The sequence below is a fragment of the Sus scrofa genome, chromosome 3 (assembly GCF_000003025.6).
Source record: "Sus scrofa isolate TJ Tabasco breed Duroc chromosome 3, Sscrofa11.1, whole genome shotgun sequence".
Lineage (NCBI taxonomy): Eukaryota > Metazoa > Chordata > Mammalia > Artiodactyla > Suidae > Sus > Sus scrofa.
The window spans coordinates 42448776-42465110 of NC_010445.4; the positions used below are offsets into that span (position 1 = coordinate 42448776).

Sequence of the window (16335 nt, forward strand, 5' to 3'; positions counted from 1 at the left end):
GAACGGAGTCCTAGGCTTGCCCTGACACCGCCACTGAGGGAGAATCTGGTCCACTGCCAGGGCTTCAGGGGTGTGCTGGCCTAAAACAAGGAAACTGAGGCCCAGGGAGGGCAGCACTCAGGATCTCATCAAGTCTTGCTAGCAGTCAGTGTGGGATGTCAGTTCTCACTTTGAACCCCAGTGTCCCCAGTTAAAGCACTGGGACAAAGACAGCTTCCTTCTCCTGGTTCAGAGTGAGCAGGGCACCTCTCACCATCAGTCAGACTTGCCAGTGACCATGAGCCCTGGTGGGCACAGTAGGCACAATAAAGGCTGGTCTAACAAATGAACTGGGTGGGCAACCATGATCCAGCAATTCAAGGGCCAGGCCATGCATCAGCTGAAGGTAGCACTCTGGCCAATTTCTTTAAAGAGAAAAAATAGGAGTTCCCATCATGGCCCAGCGGAAACGAATCTGACTAGGAACCATGAGGTGGCGGGTTCAATCCCTGGCTTCGCTCAATGGGTTAAGGATCTGGCATTGCCATGAGCTGTGATGTAGGTCACAGACTCGGCTCGGATCCCACATCGCTGTGGTTGTGGTGTAGGCCAGCAGCTACAGCTCCAATTAGAACCCTAGTCTGGGAACCTCCATATGCTGTGGGTGCAGCCCTAAAAAAAAAAGGAAAAAGACAGACAAGAGTGGGGTGCTCTGCCAGCTCTTGGCCGGAGAGGGCAGCTCCAGGTTGCCAGCAGGGAGGCAGGATGGGTGCCTCAGGACGTCACAGAAGGTTCTGTAAAGCAATGGAACCTTGGGCCAGGTGCTCCAAGTGAACCCTGCTTGCCTCCCAGTGCAAAAAGAGCAACCATAAGTGACTGTGAGATGGGGAAATCTAAATGCTAACTGGACAGGAGACGACATTTAGGAATAGTTAATTTTGTTAGGTGTAAAAATTAATCTGTGATTATGTGTTATTAAAAAAAAAAAAAAAAAAAGAGCTTGGGAGTTTCCATCGTGGCTCAGTGGTTAACGAATCCGACTAGGAACCATGAGGTTGTGGGTTCTATCCCTGGCCTTGCTCAGTGGGTTAAGGATCTGGCTTTGCCATGAGCTGTGGTATAGGCTGCAGACGCAGGTCAGATCCCGCGTTGCTGTGGCTATGGTGTAGCCCCGTGGCTACAGTTCTGACTTGACCAGTAGCCTGGGAACTTCCAGATGCCGCAGGAGCAGCCTGAGAAATGGCAAAAAAGACCAAAAAAAAAAAAAAAAAAAAAAAAAAAAAAAAAGAGCTCATTTTCTCAGCACAACACACTGACGTATTTATAGAAAGAAGAAGGCACACTCTGGAGGCTGCTAAAGCTGGAGCTGCCAAAGTGGGCAGGAAAACATACAGGTCAACTATGCTATTCTCTGTGTTCTGGTTATGCTTAAAACTTCCCCTGAAGATAGAAGCCCTTTAGGAAAGGGACATTGCAGAAAAACTGCCTTAAAAAGGCAAACCCGATGGAAAGCCTATAAAATTGGATTGTGACAATCACTGTACAACTATAAATGTAATAAATTCATTGAGTAGTTAAAAAAAAAAGGCAAACCCATAAAACTCAAACTACAATTATTTTACATGGTACAACAATAGATTGGAAGTGCACAGCGCCTTCTAAACCCATGGAAACCTCCAAGTCTTTGTTGTCTAGAATTAACCTGCTTTTCTGTAACTCAGATGGTGACACCAAACTGTGTCTTTTTAAAAAACTATTATAAGGAGTTCCCATCGTGGCTCAGTGGGTTAAAGATCAGGTGTTGCCGTGAGCTGTGGTGTAGGTTGCAAATGCGACTTGGATCCTGCATTGCTGTGGCTCTGGTGTAGGCCAGCAGCTACAGCTCCAATTAGACCCCTAGCTTAGGAACCTCCATATGCCACGGGAGCAGCCCTAGAAAAGGCAAAAAGAGGGAGTTCCCGTCGTGGCGCAGTGGTTAACGAATCCGACTAGGAACCATGAGGTTGCGGGTTCGGTCCCTGCCCTTGCTCAGTGGGTTAACGATCCGGCGTTGCCGTGAGCTGTGGTGTAGGTTGCAGACGCGGCTCGGATCCCGCGTTGCTGTGGCCCTGGCGTAGGCCGGTGGCTACAGCTCCGGTTCAACCCCTAGCCTGGGAACCTCCATATGCCGCAGGAGCGGCCCAAGAAATAGCAAAAAAAAAAAAAAAAAAAAAAAAAAAGGCAAAAAGACAAAAACAAAAACAAACTATTATAAGATGTTCAAAACACTTTCTTCTTTTTTTGTAGTATCATATGTGTGTCACATACATACACAAGAAGAAAAAAGCTGGCAAGTAGAAATACCCAGTAATTCCCCATACATACTTCACAACTCCTACAGAGACCTGCTCATTTCTGCTTTTTGATGTTCCTAAAACGAATGAATGGTTTTTCAAAACATATTAAGCTCTAAAGAAGCCAGACCCCAATCCTCCTTCATGCCAGCACCTGCCTGAGCCTGGCAGCCCATCTCACCATGTGTCCCTGAGACCTGTCCTGCTCCCACAACCCCCGCTGTCTGTTCTCTTCCCATGGCAGAGCAGGGCTGGAAAAGAGGGTTTTGATGCCCAAGACAGCAGCTGCACAGCCACACTGTGCTCTCTCTTGTTCTGGGGGACACCTCAAGGGGCCAGACATCAAACACCAGACAATATGGGATTCATCAGAGCCTGCAGGGTCCTGGCCAGCCCCCGCCTACTAGCCACCTTCACGTCACTGTCTAAGAAGAAACCAGGAGTTCCCTGGTAGCTCAGTGGGTTAAGGATCTGGTATTGCCACTGCTATGGTTCTGGTTACTGCTCTGGCAAAGATTTGATCCCTGGCCTGGCAACTTCTGCATGCCAAGGGTATGGAAAAAAAAGAAACCAAATCTTTCTTTACCTTTGACATGTGCAGTGGCCCTTTTACCAGTGTATAGATGTAGAGAAGCGGGTCTGATTAAAGGGTAGCTGCCCCAAACTCACAAGGGTAAGTTCCTCCTTCACAGAAAGGGGTCAGGGTCCCTGAAGTGGGAAGGCCCAGCAGAAGCCTGTGTCTACCTGGCCCTGGCTCTCTCTGAGGCAGCTACTCAGACCCGGGGCCTCAGCCACCATGTGCCCATGTGCACTAGGTACACCAGCCTGATCCTCAGGACAGAGGCACTCCTCCACGGCCACACAGGTCCAAAGGGCCCAGGCTGGGTCCAGTTGCTCCCCTAGAACCAGAGAGGGACAACAACGGCTCTGGTCAGAACAGGAAGCGCCTCCTTGCCTATCCAGGCAGCGCCACACTCATGCCTGGCCTCCCTCATGCACCAGTTGTGGAAAGGCAGCTCTTTCACAGCGCCCAGGCCACACATCCGAAGCCACACCCAAGAACACTGATGTACACAGCTGCTTGCTCCTCTGCTCCAAGTTCTAGGGTGGTCCAGATGAGCATAATCCTTACAGGATTTAGCCAAATGAGGACTTTTCCTGCCCTAAAGCAAACACTTGATGAGACTGGGCCTTGCACAGAGGCCTCCTCCTCCACAAGTGCCTGCCCTCTTGGGGAAGAATGCCTAGGCTCACAGCCTTGAGTGGAACACAACTTCTCTGTGCCTCAGTTTCCCCAGAAACAGACATAACAAAGTGGTGACCCTAAGGGCTGGTGGGAGGACTGCAGGAGTTGGTGGGGCATGGGGAGTCTAGGGCAGGAGCAGCTCCCCCACAGGGGTGAGGCCTGAGGGGCCCTCCTCAACAACCCCCGCCCCCCGCCACTGCCCCATGAGCTAGCTCCTGGCAGTGACTTCTACAAAGGTATGGACAGGAATCTGGTGTCCAACAGCCACTTACAGCTCGGTCTGAGCTACAGGACCTTCCTCAGTCACTTACACCCATCCTGACCTTGGCTGCCCCATCCTCTGAGAGAGGAGACTACAAGAGGGACGGGAATGAGGGAGGGAAGAAGACAGAGCAGCTGCTCCCCCCAGCTCTGCCACAGTTCTTCAGGAGGCTGCTGAGCCTACACATGGGAGGGACATCCGGAGGTTGGGAGCTGGCTTAGGTAAGTCCAGAGGTGGCGACCAGAGGAGGCTTTGAAAAGCGTCCAGTCCTTTAAGGGCAGGCGGGGCTTTCAAGATCCAAGACTGGCAGGGTGAGGACAGTAAAAGCAACCAGGACAAGGGGGAACAGGCTGAGCCAGGCCAGAGGCCCCAGGCAGCAGCTCAGGCCACCCTCTGGGAGACACAGTGGGGCCACGCCAAACCTCAAAAGAACAATGAACAGAGACAAGGTGACTACAGAGACAGCAGGGAGGGGATCCAGGCCTGGGTGAGATGGAGGGAAGGAGCTGATGACACCAGCTAGCAGAAACTTATTGAGTAAGCACTTACTATATATCCTGGGCACCAGTTCCAGCCTGTGACAGGCTGCAGCTCACCAAATTCCACCTGCACTGATAAGACCCCAAAGCGGCAGAGAAGAGAGCAAGGGCATCCATACCTCATCTTCCTTCTCTCTCTGGGAGCTGAGCAAGGGTGGGGCTGAGACTGCACCAGGACCCCAGCCACTGGCCTGGGGCATGCTCTCCAGCCCTCACATTCCCAACCTACAAGAACCACCCACTCATGGTACCTGCCCAACCCCCCCCTCCCAAGGCAGGAACTGTCAGCCCAGCACACCTGCCTTCTTGAAACTGCAGCTGAGGACACAGGGTAAGATATTCCACTGCTACTTAGGAAACACCATACGGCGCAAAATCTGTCCAATTCTCTTCCCCACCATGCTGGGAAGGGGGTATAGAAGAACTTGGGGCAGATGGGGACATTATTAAGCCAGAATGAGTCACCAGCAAAATGGTTAGACAAAATGGGCCAGTGGGTCCCTGCACACACCCTGGTTTCAGCAGGACACACACACTCACCAAGTGAGAAAGACCGCAGGGCCAGCACCACTGCCCACTGGCTCACGGAATCCTCCTCAGGTCTGGTCACAAACCCAATGACCTGGGACTGGCCAGTCAGCTTCCCCGCTTCAAAGTCAGTATTATCCACAAATGCTAGGCAGGGATGTAGGCGCCTCCACTTGCAGGATAATTTTTAGTAACTGAACCCAGTACAGTTGAAGAAATAAAGTTTTAAAAGAATGAAGATGGCTCATCTCTCTACAGAAAAATAATTTTAAAAAAAGACATTGGGGAGTTCCCGCTGTGGCGCAGTGGTTAACGAATCCGACTAGGAACCATAAGGTTGCGGGTTTGATCCCTGGCCTTGCTCAGTGGGTTAAAGATCAGGCGTTACCGTGAGCTGTGGTGTAGGTCGAAGACGTGGCTCAGATCCTGTGTTGCTATGGGTGTGGCATGGGCTGGTGGCCCCAGCTCCGATTAGACCCCTATCCTGGGAACCTCCATATGCTGCAGGAGCGGCCCAAGAAATGGCAAAAAGACAAAAAAAAAATTAAAAATAAAATAAAAAAATAAAAAAGATATTGGTTAAATCTTGATTTTTCAAATAAGAAACAATACTTTCAAGAATAATATTAGAAAAAATTAGAGAGGTTGACAAGGGTTTGAGTAAACTGGTACAAGCTTTCCTTAAACATCTACCAAGACTGTGATGCACCTTCCTGTAGCTTCTGCTGGGATTTCCAGCTGAACGGTTCTTATCCTACCTGCCACAGAGGAAACCAAAGTTCAGGAAAGTGGGATGTGTCCAAGGCCATGTAGCCAGTGTGTGAGGGAGCCAGGAGGTAACATCAAAAGAAGCAAGCAGACACCTGAAGAACACCTGTGCAAACTGATACAGTGTCTTCCCAATCCCCCTGGGGACCCACCCTCCAGACACACCCTACAAAACTGAGTCAAGATTCTTGCACCAGCCAAATGTGTGTAACAGTAAAGAGCTGACAACTGAAAGATTCCTAAGCAGGAGTAGCTAGCTCTGTGTGCAATCTTCCCTTCTGGTCTATTCTTACAGGGGATACCAAGTCAAGCTTGTGAACACAGAAGAGGACTGTGCATGCTGCCTGTGGGGGCTTGCTATGCACTCTGGGGGTGGAGGTGGGGGGGGGCTGGGTTCACCAAGGAGCTGCAGAGGGGGTGAGCCTAGGGTGCTCCCACTCCATAGTCTCAAGATCCCCTCAGCCCCCCTTCTTGGGCGCATTCCCCTACTTCACACACCAAGATGAGGCCCCTGCTGGAGAGGCCAAATGTCGCCCCTCTTGAAGATCTCAGAGGAGGCACCAATATAGGACCTGGGGTCCATGAGCTCCCTCACCCCCACTCCCATACCACATCAGTCTTCTACGGGTACTAACCGGGCACCTGTTCGAACAGGCATAGATTTAAATACCTTCATGAATTAATTCCCCTGCTATCAGAAGGGGACCAACTGGTCTCCCTCATGAAGCATGGAGGCTCAGAACAGTCCAGGCACCTGCCTAGAGCCACTGGAGTGGGGTGCTGGGAAGTGGGCAGCTAGGGAAGCAGCAAGCATGGTGGATCCTGAGGCCAAGGGGCCAAGGGTCCCTCTGGAAAAGGGAATTGTCAAGTGGGGCAGGGGCAGGCTCTCACAGAAACTGACAGGCTAGATGCCTGACACCTTGCCCGGACTTTTCAAATATCCCTCAGACCAACCCCTTCTGGGTGGGATGCTACAGAGCAAGACACTAAGGCCCCTGCTCACAGCCACACCTCCAGGAAGGGAAAAGGTTTCGGTCCAAACCTAGGTGTTTCACTCAGAAAGCAACTTCTTCCTCCCCACCTCCACAACAAGGCTGGGGAGTCAGGGAGGACTGGGAGAGAAAAGGATGTTTAAATCACCCATGAGAATTACTTTGTGGGAAGGCTGCCTAGCTCTCTGGCTGCAAGATTCTCTGGCCACCTTGGGATCCACCTTGCAGATCTCCCAAGTGTATATCGCACAGGAGACACAAGGCTCTATCAATGACAAGCATCCACAGACCTGTCACCCAATTGCAAGGAAGGGCCTGAGAAGGCAGCCAGGACAGGAAGTGGACAAAGGAAGCACTGTATCCCAGAGAAGTAACTAGTGGGGAGGTCAGAGAGAGCTGAGCACGGGGAGGGACAGTGGGGTAGTCCAGGCAGTGGCCACATGCAAAGCAAGCCCCCGACTTGGCCCTGGTATGGCCTCACAGCGTTCACGGAAGACTGTGAGACCGCTGAAGGCGGCTGAGTCCAGATGAAAGAAGTAATGTGCCTGTCCTTCCCCAGGCGGTCACCTGTGTCCATCCCATGCCCCCACCCAGAAAGCCAAATACCGCAAAGGACGCCACCCCACCGTGCCCAAGACCTGGCATCAGGAGCCTGTAGACAGGCTGGCCACACGGCCCCACAGCAGCCCTTGCCACAGAGACCAGAATTTCTACAGCGCGCACTGCCCACCACATCTGGGGCCCGCCCCCCACAGCAGCGCAGCCTCCGACCCAGGGCGCCCCAGTGCTGGCCTGAAAGGCCTGGGATATGAGGTCGGTTCGGGGGTCCGCCTGTCCCGGGGTCGAGGTCAGTTTGGCCTGGGTCGGAGGACAGCTCTGGGGTCGGCGCTGACGTCTGTCTGACCCGGGGGTGAGGAGTCCGGGTCGGGTGTGGGGATTGGCCGGGGTGGGGGCGCGGAGGGCGTGGCGGCGGCCGCCCTTCCTTACCTCCTTGAGCTGCTCCATCTCGCTGCGGATAGCCTCATAGTCCACCTCAAGCTCCTCAAACTGTAGTTTTAGCTGATGCTTCTCCTCAAGCACTGCCAGCCCGTACTCGGCCGCCTGGATCTTCTCACGCGTGGTTTCGGCCAGCTCGTGCGACAGCCGCTTCACCTCTGCGCGCAGCCACTCCGGCTGCGCCTCCATCACGAGCCGCGCGTACTCCTCCTCTTCGGACGACGCGGACATGGTGGCCACGGCCGGGGTCGTGCCACTCCCTCCGAGGCTCAAGCCCGGCTCCCGCCCGCCGCCCCTGGAACCGCCGCCGCCGCCACCCAGCCCGACGGCGCCCGGGCCACCGCCGCTGCCGCCGCCGCCGCCACCACCACGCAGCCGCAGTAAGCTCGCTGTCGCGCGGGGCACTGTGGGGACCACAGTCCCGCCCGCGGGAACTACAAGACCCGACGTGCTTCACGCGCAGTCTTCTCCCGCCCGTGATTGGCCTGCGCCCTGTCCCGGGCCGCCCCGTCCCATGCTGTCGCCTCCGCAGCCGCCGCGCGGGGCAATGTGGGGTACGTAGTCCCGCTCGCCCACCGACTACAAGACCCGTCGTACCCTACGACCGCCAGCCCTCGCCCGCGATTGGCCTGCGCAGCTGCCGTCGCAAGGCCGGAAACTGATATTTTTCCGGTGCCCCCAGCGGTACTTACGAGGCTAGGGTCGGCGGTGCGCTGGGTGGCCGGGGTGGCCGTGGACTGCGCTGAGCGGTGGGTGGGTGGAGCCGGGCACGGTGCTAACCGCCGTGAGTGGAACGCCCGGCGCGGCGGGGGCACCGCGGGCGGGGTGGCTGTGAGGACAGTAATCCGGTGGCTCAGACAGGCGAGGCCAGCCTAGCCCAGGACGTATTTAGTGGAAGATATGGTCAAACCGCTAGCAGTAGAGCCCACCTTCGCCTCAAATAAGTACGAAACGCCTCCTGCTTGTTTTCTAAGAATTAGGCATTTCCATGCGCCCTAGGATTATCCAGGTCACTGCAGTGGCCTCGAATCAGAGACGCGTGGCCAGCCAGCGTCGCGTCCCTGCCCTACCCTTGTAGCATGGGTTCTAGTTAAGTCCTTACTCTCGCTCAGGCTGGGAGACTTTCTCCCTCTTTGTCTCTTTGACCTTGATCTTTCTGAGGCATGCAAGCCATAAGTGTACACACCGATGCATCCCCATGGTTAGATTAGGTTATGCACTTTGGCAGGAGCATCAGGGTGCTAAATTCGCAGAATCCTGTCAGGAGGCAAGGGTATTCCTTTGTTATTACTATCCTATGAGAAGGCAGTTTAGATTTTGCAACTATCCCGTCACTCCTCAAGCTCTTGAAATTTTTATTGAGGTATTCTTGATTTATGATACATGAGTAAGGTGTACAACACAATGATTCACTATTTTTAAAGATTGTGCTCCATTTATAGTTATTATAAAATATTGATTATATTCCCTATGCTGTACAATATATCCTTTTAGCTTAAGTATTTTATAATTTGTACCTCTTAATCCCTTACTCTTATTTTGCCCCTCTCGCCTTTCCCTCTCCTCACTGATAACTACTAGTTTGTTCTCTTTATCTCTTTATCTACTATTAAAAGTGATAACATATACTATTTGTCTGACTTATTTAGTATGATACACTAGGTTCATCCATGTTGTTGCAAATGGCAAAATTCCATTTTATATATATACACCACATAATCTTTATTATCTGTTAATGGACATTTAGGTTTCTGTAACTTGGCTATTGTAAATAATGCTGCTATGAATATTGGGGTGCATGTATCTTTTCAAATTAGTATTTTCCTTGGATATATATCCAGGAGTGGAATTAATGGATCATATGATGGTTCAATTTTTAGTTTTTTGAGGAACCTTCATACTGTTTTCCACAGTGGCTGCACCAACTTAACATTCCTACCAACAGTGTACAAGGGTTCTCTTCTCCATGTCCTCACCAACTTGTTATTTGTGGCCTTTTGATGATGGCCATTCTAGATGTGTGAGGTGATATCTCATTGTGGTTTTGATTTGCATTTTTTTGATAACTAGCAATGTTGAACACCTTTAAATGGGCCTGTTAGCCATCCATATATCTTCCTTGGAGACCTTCTATTCAGGTCTCCAGCCTATTTTTTTAATCGGTGGTTTGTTTTTTCGATATTGAGTTGTATGAGTTCCTCAAACTTTCTACCAGTTTCCATTGATATTTCTTGCCTAAATGAATTACCATTATACTTTTTTTTCTGTTTTCATCATTCCTTCTGTACTTATTCCACTTCGTCGAAAGATATTTCATTCATTAGTGGTATGGATTTGTGGGTTCTTATTTTACCTAATGAGTTACAATCCATTACTCTCCTTATTCACTTAAATGTTCAAATATGGCACATGTGGCCAGTAGGAGCTCGTCCAGCTGGCTCTGTGTCCTTTCAACATGCCATGATTTTTGAGCATTTTCTGACTTTCTAGCAAAGTTGTTCCAGTATTGTCTTGTACTCTCTGTCCCAGACCTGGAATCAACCATTTCTCCAAGGAGCCCTGATTCCTTTCAGTGGTTTGATTTGTATGAGGAAAAACTGGCATAATTTTACTTGTGAAATTTAAAAAAATTCAGCAGGTTAAGGATCCGGTTTTGTCACTGAAGCAGCTTGGGTCACTGCTATGGCGTGGATTCCATCCCTGGCTTGGGAAGTTCTACATGCCCCAGGTATGGCCAAAAAAATTCAATAAAAATTTTAAATTAAAAAAAAATTGTAGGGCAATACTCCTACCCATAGTAGGAGTAGGATGTCCAGTCAGCCTGTCTGACCTGGCTTTTGCACAGAGAGCACCAAGTCCTAGGAGACCATCAGGCCTAGGTGCATCATTTAGTCTAAGTGGGTGAGATCATAGAGGAAAGCAGGGAGAAGGAACAAGCCTTGTTTGAGCAAGGTTAACGTGGGAGGAAGGAATGGTGAGAAGTGGTGGCCCCTTCTGACCCAAGCTGGCCAAACTCAAAACCCTGCCCCCTCCACACCTTCATGTGGGGTTGGCCTGAGGAGGGAGAGGGGGAAAAGGCTGTGGGAATCTGGTGCAGGCATTGACCGTGGAGCTTAAAATGGAAACAGAGTGATTGTGGAAGGGGACAAGCAGTGATTCTCCTAGGTGCTGGGGACAGAGGGCCTGTCACCAGAGGAGCCATGATGGGTGATAGTGTTGGGAGGACAGGCATCAGGACAGGGTTTAGGAGACCCAAAGAATGCATAGAAAGTGGCTGGTCAGGCTGCTGGTATAAGGGATTGGCAAGATAGGAAGCAGGGCCACTGCTTGTTAGGATCCAACTAGGCCTCCAATATTGCCAGTTACTTGACCTCCATCATCTCATTGAATCCTCCCAACACCCCAGGAGGTGGGAATTATGCTCTCTGATTTACAAAAGAGGAAACAGGCTCAGGACAAAATTCTTCCCACCACCTTGGACTTCTTACACCCCTCATTTGATCTGCCAATCTGTATGTAAATGACAGATCCAGCCTCAGCCTCCAGCCCTCCCAACTGTGGTTCCCTCTGTAGCTTGAACCTTATTGCCTTCTACCTGAACTATTTACTCACTTCCCCACTAGCCTTCCCCCAACCCCCTCACCCTATCTTTTCTCTCACAGCAGCAGAAGGCTCTTCAGACCCAAGGCAGGTCACATGCCCTTACTCAAAACCCTTTTGGTATTTTCAGGCTGTTAAAATAACACCACAATTGGGAGGCTTATAAGCAAGCCTTATTTCTCAAGGTACTAGAAGTCCAAGATCATGGTGCCAGCAGATTCAGCATCTAGTGAGAACCTCCAGTGAACCCGCTTCCTCTTCTCTCACATGGCAGGAGAGGTGAGGAGCTCTCTGGGGCCTCTTTATAAAGTCAATCATTTCCTCATGGGGACTCCAGCCTCATGACCTAATCACCCTCAAAGGACCCATTGTTCCTAACATCCTCACCTTGGGGGTTAGCATTTAACATGTAAATTGTGAGGGCACAAACCTTAAGATCACAGCCCCCTCCCAGAGGCACAGGCTGATTATCTCCCAGACCCTGCCCAGTCTCTGGAGTGGCCCTTCTGCCCTCCTGGCTTGCTCCCCTTCCTGGCTTTATCTTCCTCCATGGCATCCTATACATTAAAGTTACTCATTTTTGCACTTTTGTCTTACCTTGAATATCAGCTCCAGGAGGGACCATGCCTCAGAAGTCTCCTGACCGACACCAGGGGCTCAGGACACCAGTGGAGACCGCCCGTACTTACTATCCCCCACTCCCTGGACTCTACACCCCTCCCTGGGATGGACAATATGAGGGAATGGAGGCAGCTTTGGCAGACTGGGATGCCAGAGAACATCCATGGTGCCCCTCCCCAAGAACAACTGGGTGACCCTTGGCCTAGGGACAAAGGTAAGTGATGTTGTTATGACAGATACCCAGCAGCCCTGCGCTGCAGTGTATCAGCTCTGGCGACAGCCCCATGGCTATAGCGTACCAGCTCCAGCAGCTTTGCGGCTGCAGTGGATCAGCTCTTTTACCCGGCGAGAAACCAAGCGAGCACTCGGAGAGTTGGAGAACTCAGTTTTATTACACTGGCGGGCTCAGAGGAGATCACTCTCCAGAGTCTGAGCCTGGAAGAAGGGTTTCACAAGGCTTTTATGGGCTACGTCTTCCAGGTCCAAGCTTGACTAGTTGGACTGGAGTGACGTCAGGCAAGGTAGTAGATGCGGAAGCAGATGCATGGGGGAGGACTGGTTGGGGCAGTTGGCTAGACTTTGCTTAGTCATCACGGCTGGGGTCTCTCCTTTCTACATTTTATTGGGACATTTTCTCCTACAATGTCCTCTCAGAAACTCTGCCTTCATAAGTGAGGACTGCAGGTCCCCACTCCTCCCATTAGGGGTAAAAGGGCAAGATGTTCACACATACAAGTGTCCAGGCAGGGAACTGGCCTGGGTTTGGCTGCTTTGGTAGCCTTAATGCTCCCTTTTTTGCTATTTGCTTGGGAGCTCTGCATGCCCACATGAGCCCCTCCTCCTTCCAGTATCCTATCACCTCTCTGCCTGTGGCTATCTAGTTGTAGGCCAAGGAACAAAGCCATCTGCCTGCCTAGATGTACTTAGCTCAGCTGACAGCAGAGTAAAGGGCATGGCATCCCCCACATTTTCATCCTGTGTAATGTTGGATGAGTCTTTGACCCAAATGACATTCATTTAATAAACTGTTCTGTGCCAGGCCTTAGGGGTTTAGACATATGTTGCATATTTAGTTTTTCCAGCACTACTTCTTGAAAAGACTGCCCTTCCTCATTGAATGGTCTTGGCACCCGTGTCAAAAATAAATTGACCTTGGAGTTCCCGTTGTGGCTCAGTGGTTAACGAATCCGACTAGGAACCATGAGGTTGTGGGTTCGATCCCTGGACTTGCTTAGTGGGTTAGGGATCTGGCGTTGCCATGAGCTGTGGTGTAGGTCACAGATGTGGCTCAGATCCCCCTTTGCTGTGGCTCTGGCGTAGAACGACAGCTACAGCTCCGATTAGACCCCTAGCCTGGGAACCTCCATATGCTGCGGGTGCAGCCCTAGGAATGACAAAAAGACAAAAAAATAAAAAATAAAAATAAATAAATTGACCTTATATGTGAGGAATTATTTCTGGAATTTCTTTTCCATTGGTTTGTATGTCTAGCTTTATGTCAGTATCCCACCGTTTTGGTTATAGTTGCGGTAACGTAAATTTTGAAATAGGTAAGTGTGAGTCCTCCAATTTTGTTCTTTTTCAAAATTGCTTTGGCTGTTCAGTGTCCCTTGAGATTCCATATAGGTTTTAGGATTTTTTTTTTTTTCTCTTAGGGCCGCACCCATGGTATATGGAGGTTCCCAGACTAGGGGTCAAATCAGAGCCGTAGCCGCTGGCCTACACCACAGCCACGGTAACGCCAGATCCAAGCTGCATCTTTGACCTACACCACAGCTCATGGCAATGCAAGATCCTTAACCCACTGAGTGAGGCCAGGGATTGAACCTGCATCTTCATAGATGGTAGTTGGGGTTGGGTTTGTTACCACTGAGGAACCAAGAGGTTTTGGGTTGGATCCCTGGCCTTGTTCAGTGGGTTAGGGATCTGGCATTGCCATGAGCTGTAATAGGTCACAGATGAGGCTCAGATCCCAGGCCTGGGAACCTCCACATGCCGCGGCCCTAAAAAAAGATTAAAAAAAAAAAATAGCAAGATCAGGCAAATCCTTGTCTTTTTTTTTTTTTGGCTTTTCTAGGGACCCTCCTGTGGCATATGGAGGTTCCCAGGCTAGTGGCCGAATCGGAGCTGTAGCCGCCGGCCTACACCAGAGTCACAGCAACGCGGGGCCAGTCTGCAACCTACACCACAGCTCATGGCAATGCAGGATCCTTAACCCACTGAGCGAAGCTAGTGATCAAATCTGCAACCTTATGGTTCCTAGTCAGATTCGTTAACCACTGAGCCACAATGGGAACTCCAAAGCCCTTGTCTTTTTCCTGATCTTAGGGGGAAATCTTTCAGTCTTTTATCACTTAGGATAATGTTCACTGTGGGTTTTTCATATATAGCCTTTATCATGTTGAGGAGGTTCACTCCTAAACTAGTTTGTTGAGTGTTTTAGCATGAAATTGTGTTGGACTTTGTCAAAAGGTTTTCTGCATCAGTTGAGATGATCATGTGTGGGATATTTTTTTCCCCATTCATGCTCTTAGTGTGGTACGTTATTTTGATTGATTTTCATGTGTTGAATTATCTTGTATTCTAGGAATAAATTCTGTTTTGTCATGGTATAATCCTTTTAATATGCAGTAGAATTTTATTGGCTAATATTTTGTTGGGAATTTTTGCATCAATATTCATAAAACCTAAAGGGTCTGCAAGGAAGTTTTTGGGGTTTTTTTTGTCTTTTTAGGGCTGCATCCGCAGCAGATGCAAGTGCCCAGGCTAAGAGTTGAATTGGAGCTGTAGACCACTGCCTATGCGGCAGCCGCAGCAATGCAGCATTCAAGGCGCATCTGCAAACTACACCTCAGCTTTTGGCAATGCCAGAGGTTAACCCACTTAGTGAGGCCAGGGATCGAAACCACATCCCCATGGACACTGTATGTTTTTTAACCCCACTGAGCCACAATGGGAACTCCATGGAAGGTATTTTTAAAGGTATATTAGGGAGTTCCCATTGGGGCTCAGCAGTAACAAACCCAACTAGTATCCATGAGAATGTGGGTTCAATCCCTAGTCTTACTCAGTGGGTTAAGGATCCAGCTTTGCTGTGAGCTGTGGTGTAGTTCTCAGATCCAACATTGCTATGGCTGTGGCATAGGCCAGCAGCTGTAGCTGAAGATTCTACCCCAGCCTGGGAATTTCCTTATGCTGCAGGTGTGGCCCTAAAAAAAGAAAAGAAAGAAAGAAATGTAGGAGTTCCCGTCGTGGTGCAGTGGTTAACGAATCCAACTAGGAACCATGAGGTTGCAGGTTCGGTCCCTGCCTTTGCTCAGTGGGTTAACGATCCGGTGTTGCCGTGAGCTGTGGTGTAGGTTGCAGACACGGCTCGGATCCTGCGTTGCTGTGGCTCTGGCGTAGGCCGGTGGCTACAGCTCCGGTTCAACCCCTAGCCTGGGAACCTCCATATGCCGCGGGAGCGGCCCAAGAAATAGCAACAACAACAACAACAACAACAAAAAGACAAAAGACAAAAAAAAAAAAAAAAAAAAAAAGAAATGTAGATTGACAGCCCAGGATAGGATTAAGACAGCAGAATAGAAGGATTGGAGCTCAATTTCTCTCCTAAAAACAACAAAATTTACAACCAAATGCTGAGCAACCTTCAACCAAATGGACCAGAAACCTTCAAAAAGATATCCTACTCCCAAAGGCAAAGAGGAGGCCACATCAAGAGGTAGGAGAGGAGATTACACGATATAAGCCATCCTATACCTCCCAGGTGGGAAGCCCCACAGACTGGAAACTAACTGGTTCACAGAGACGCACCTACAGAAGTGAGAGTTCTGAGCCCCACATCAAACTCCCACATGTGGGAATCTGGCATTGGGAGAAAGAGCCCCAGAGCATCTGGCGTTGAAGGCCAGTGGGGCTTGTGTGCAGGAGCTCCATGGAACTGGGGGAAACGGAGACCCCATTCTTAAAAGGCGCACACAGACTTTTACGTGCACTGGGTCCCAGGGCAGAGCAAAGTCTCCATAGAAATCTAGGTCAAACCTGACTGCAGTTCTTGGAGGACATCCTGGGAAAACAGGGGTGAATGTGGCTTGTTGTGAGGGAAGGACACTGGAAGAAAAGCTCTTGGGAATATTCTTCAGCATGCCTTTCTCTGGAGGTGGCCACTTTGGGAAAACCTGGCCCCACCCATCAGCAGTGAGAAGCCCCAGGCCAAGCAACAATCCTGGTGGGATCACAGCCCCACCCCTCAGTAAACGGGCTGCCAAAAGACCCCCCAGGCACACAGCACCTCTAATCTTACCTCCAGAGACAAAGCCCCACCCACCATAGGGGTAGGAATCAGCTCCACCTACCAGTGGGCAGGCATCAGTCCCTCCCATCAGGAAGCCTACAGCAAGCCCCTGTACCAACTTCAGCCGCAAGGGGGGCAGACCCCAGAAGTAAGAGAGACTACAATTCTATTATCTGT

General features: G+C 50.4%; 2 protein-coding genes across 3 annotated transcripts in view; one reads left to right on the plus strand and one right to left on the minus strand.

The window, feature by feature from the left end:
* BICD2 (BICD cargo adaptor 2) overlaps window positions 1-8046 on the minus strand; it is a 63552-nt gene extending 55506 nt beyond the window's left edge. The window contains exon 1 of one of the 2 annotated variants that reach the window (XM_021088133.1): window positions 7635-8020. In XM_021088133.1, coding sequence (XP_020943792.1) covers window positions 7635-7874 — 240 coding nt within the window. In that variant the 5' untranslated portion in view covers window positions 7875-8020. Of the gene's footprint in view, window positions 1-7634 lie in introns of both variants that reach the window. The other variant, XM_021088132.1, reaches the window with a different exon arrangement.
* FGD3 (FYVE, RhoGEF and PH domain containing 3) overlaps window positions 8297-16335 on the plus strand; it is a 130514-nt gene continuing 122475 nt past the window's right edge. The window contains exons 1-2 of the mRNA XM_021088137.1: window positions 8297-11522; window positions 11853-12078. The gene's annotated coding sequence lies outside the window, so the exon portion shown is untranslated. The remainder of the gene's footprint in view (window positions 11523-11852; window positions 12079-16335) is intronic.